This window comes from Cebus imitator, unplaced genomic scaffold (genome assembly GCF_001604975.1).
Source record: "Cebus imitator isolate Cc_AM_T3 unplaced genomic scaffold, Cebus_imitator-1.0 Scaffold258, whole genome shotgun sequence".
NCBI classification, from domain to species: domain Eukaryota; kingdom Metazoa; phylum Chordata; class Mammalia; order Primates; family Cebidae; genus Cebus; species Cebus imitator.
The window spans coordinates 1,327,219-1,330,574 of record NW_016107573.1 but is presented as its reverse complement, the minus strand read 5'-3'; the positions used below and the strand labels follow the sequence as shown (position 1 = coordinate 1,330,574).

The 3,356-nt window shown below is 47.6% G+C and overlaps 1 protein-coding gene across 1 annotated transcript in view; it reads left to right on the top strand.

Annotated features, from left to right (window-relative positions):
* The first annotated feature begins 1,903 nt into the window (after positions 1-1,903).
* Positions 1,904-3,356, top strand: part of DRG1 (developmentally regulated GTP binding protein 1) — a 38,877-nt gene continuing 37,424 nt past the window's right edge. The window contains exons 1-2 of the mRNA XM_017499537.2: positions 1,904-2,114; positions 3,029-3,152. Coding sequence (XP_017355026.1) covers positions 2,073-2,114; positions 3,029-3,152 — 166 coding nt within the window. The 5' untranslated portion in view covers positions 1,904-2,072. The remainder of the gene's footprint in view (positions 2,115-3,028; positions 3,153-3,356) is intronic.

The window sequence follows — 3,356 nt, the reverse complement described above, 5'->3', positions numbered from 1 at the left end:
CACCTCAGCCTCCAGAGTAGCTGGGATTACAGGCTCCCACCACCACGCCCAGCTAATTTTTTGTATTTTTAGTAGAGATGGGGTTACTAAAATGTCGGCCAGGTTGGTCTCCAACTCCTGACCTCAGGTATTCCACCTGCCTCAACCTCTGAAAGTGCTGGGATTATAGGCACAAGCCACCGAGCCCAGTCGTGCAGGAATATATCTGATTCACTCTCTGCTGTGTCCCCAATGTTGTCACAGTGCCAGGCAGCAGTTGGAGCTCTGTAAATAATCACTGTATGAATAGGATGGCCACCCAGGACTCTGGGGAAAATTAGTATTACTCTTTGGTGCCTATTGACAGTTCAAGGCACCAAGGTGGGTCCTAGGATGTCTTTGAGCAATAAGTGGTTAACTTACATGCAGGCCTCATATAACAGATTTGCTAAAGAGAACCTATTCACAGAGCAGTGATGCCCTTGATATTGTCAGCCAATTAATTCCTTAAGTACTTCAAGTTAGGAAAGGCCTGCTGATTTGATTTTATCTGTCTTTCAAGATTGATCTTTGATCATGTCTCATTCCAGCTGGACCTCCTCATCTTCCCTCCTCCATTGCTAATGGTGTGGGATCTAATTACCTCATCATACCCTAATTTATTTATGAAAAGGCTGAGGTTAAAGAAAGAAGAAACTCTCTTTGGCCCTTTGGGGACCTTCTGTAAAAGCTTTCCTTTCTGTTTATCCCCACTTATGCAAGATAAAACCTCCTTTTTTTTTTTTGTCTCTGGCAAGTTAGAATAGTTCTTGTTTACAAATTTAACTAAATTAAATTTCCCTCCCAGGGCTGGGTGCAGGCCAACCCCGTGGATTAAGCCTGGCGGGTGGACTCCCTCTGGAATAATCAATCTATCAAAACAACCCATTGATCCTGAGGCAAACCGCTTTTAAAACGACCACACAGTTCCTGGACGTCCTGGCTTCCTCTCCATGTGACACTTGGGGAAGAGGAGTCTTTTGAAATTTTAAATTTTATTATTACACATGTAATACATGAATACATTCATCCTGTAAAAATTTAACTACAACATTCTGTGGAATAAAATGTGAAAGGCTTCTTTCCTTGCATCCTGTCCCACTGTTAAAGAGTTTCTGATGTATTTTTCTGTTTAGGCCTTTAAGCAATGCACGTTCATACATGCACGTCTATATAAATGTACATTTAATTTTTAAAATAACATAAATGGTTGTCACCACATACATGCTGTTCCGCTAGTTGTGTTTTCCCATTCAACATGTCCTGGCTATCAAGTAAGAACACAGATCTACGTTTTAATGGATAAAATATTTCAAAAACAGGATAGAGGTATTATTCATTAATCTATTTTCCTACTTACGGGTGTTAATATAGTTTCCAATTTTGGGGCATTACAAGCTATGTTGCGAGCAGAGTTCTCTGGGAATTATCCATTCAAGTATGCACTTACTGTGGGTTCCCCATGTGCTCTACTTGGGGTTCGGAGTAAACAAAACAGACCTAAAAATAGTTTTGAATGATAGAATGGGGGAATTTTCTTTTTCCAAGGGGGTGAGACAGGCTCAAAAGATGGGTCTCTACGCCCTCGCAAGACCAAGGAGGCCGTCGGGATATCACCCCGGCTGTGAAAAGGGGAACCCAGGACCCGCAGATGCTGGCGAGGAACAGGGGTGCAGAGCGTGAGTCGGCTTGCGGTTTCCAGCCCGAGGCGTTCTGTACTACGCAGGGCGAGAGGAACGGGTCCCGCCGGGCGGGGCCGAGCTGCGCGCGACCCTCCGCGCGCTCGGAGACTCCCACACGGGGGCAGCCTCTCTGGCCCCCGGCTCCCGCGGGCTCTATGACACCGCACTGGCTCGTGGGACGGGGCGGGGTCGGCTGACGGGGAGGAGACGGCTCCACGCTAAACTCTCGCGGTGACCCTTACGAGGAACTCTCTCGCGAGAATTCGAAGTACCGTGCCTGCGCACTGCAGTAGCGCCTGGTGCCGGTTGCAGTTTGCCCGCGGGTGTGTGAAGAGAAACAATCAGTGTGGAGGCCACAGGGAACTCGCCAGGATGAGCAGCACCTTAGCCAAAATCGCGGAGATAGAAGCTGAGGTAATAATGGACGCAGCTGGCGCTTCACTCTTAGGCTGAGCATCCCTTCTTCAGTGGCGTCGCTCTTTCTTGTTCTCGGTTGAGCCGCGTCAGGACCCGGCCTAGATTCCGCGACTTCTCTTAGCGAGGCCGGTGTTCCGACTGCTCTCAGGCATGACTCGGAGTCTCAGACTCTCCTCAGCCGGGACCTCCTTTCCCCTCGTCCCGCGGTCACGCTCCCGAAGTCCCCTCTGCCCGGGCCCGCGTTCCGCACCCCTGTACCTTAGGCCCTTGGTCCGTACCCGCTCCCAGTGTTCGGTTCCTGTTCTGAAATTCTTTCCGCTCTTCTCTTTTTTTTCTCTGAGCAACACTGAATAGTGTCCCTTATTCCATCTCTGACTTGGTAAGATACTTAAGGATCTTTCCTCCTCATCCCTCGCTAGGTCCTCCTTATTCCCCCTTTTTTAATGACCCTCTGATATAGAGTATTTGTTCCGGTAATCGGAAATGGAAGTAAAATGACATCTGTGTGGGAGCAGTTTATTCCACCTGGATAGTGTGTGATTCCGTTGCCTGCGGCCCTCAGAGCGCTTTACAATTAGGAAAGTGGTGTCCGTGTGTCGTCAGATGGGGCCTAACGGCTACAAACAGTAGAAAAGGAACCCACAGATGGGTTTTAGTGTAGTCTAACTGGAATGACCTGAATCTTGTCTCTTCTCTTTGGGCCTCACTTTGCTCTGTAGTGAGGGAAATGAACTAGATTGGGGAGGGAATGGACTTTTACTCTTTTAAAGCTTGTAAAATGGGTATGCTGACATTAGTAGGACTTGGGGAAAAAAAATTATTCTCTCAGAGCTGGGGGAAGCATTCATTCCGGATATTTTTACGCCGTTAGGAACTGCTTCTGATTTACGGCTGTGATTCTTCCCTTATAGATGGCTCGGACTCAAAAGAACAAGGCTACAGCACACCACCTAGGGCTGCTTAAGGCTCGTCTTGCTAAGCTTCGTCGAGAACTCATTACTCCAAAGGGTGGTGGTGGTGGAGGTCCAGGAGAAGGTTTGTATTTTTCTTCTCTATATATATTTTTAGGCATAATTTCTGTCAAAATAATACATACATGTGGTTTAAAAATAACTAAAGATGGCCCAGTGCAGTGGCTCAAGTCCTGCAACCCTGGCACTTTGGGAGGCTGAGATGGATCACTTGAGGCCAGGAATTCAAGACCAGCCTGATCGATATAGAAAGACCCCTCATCCCAAA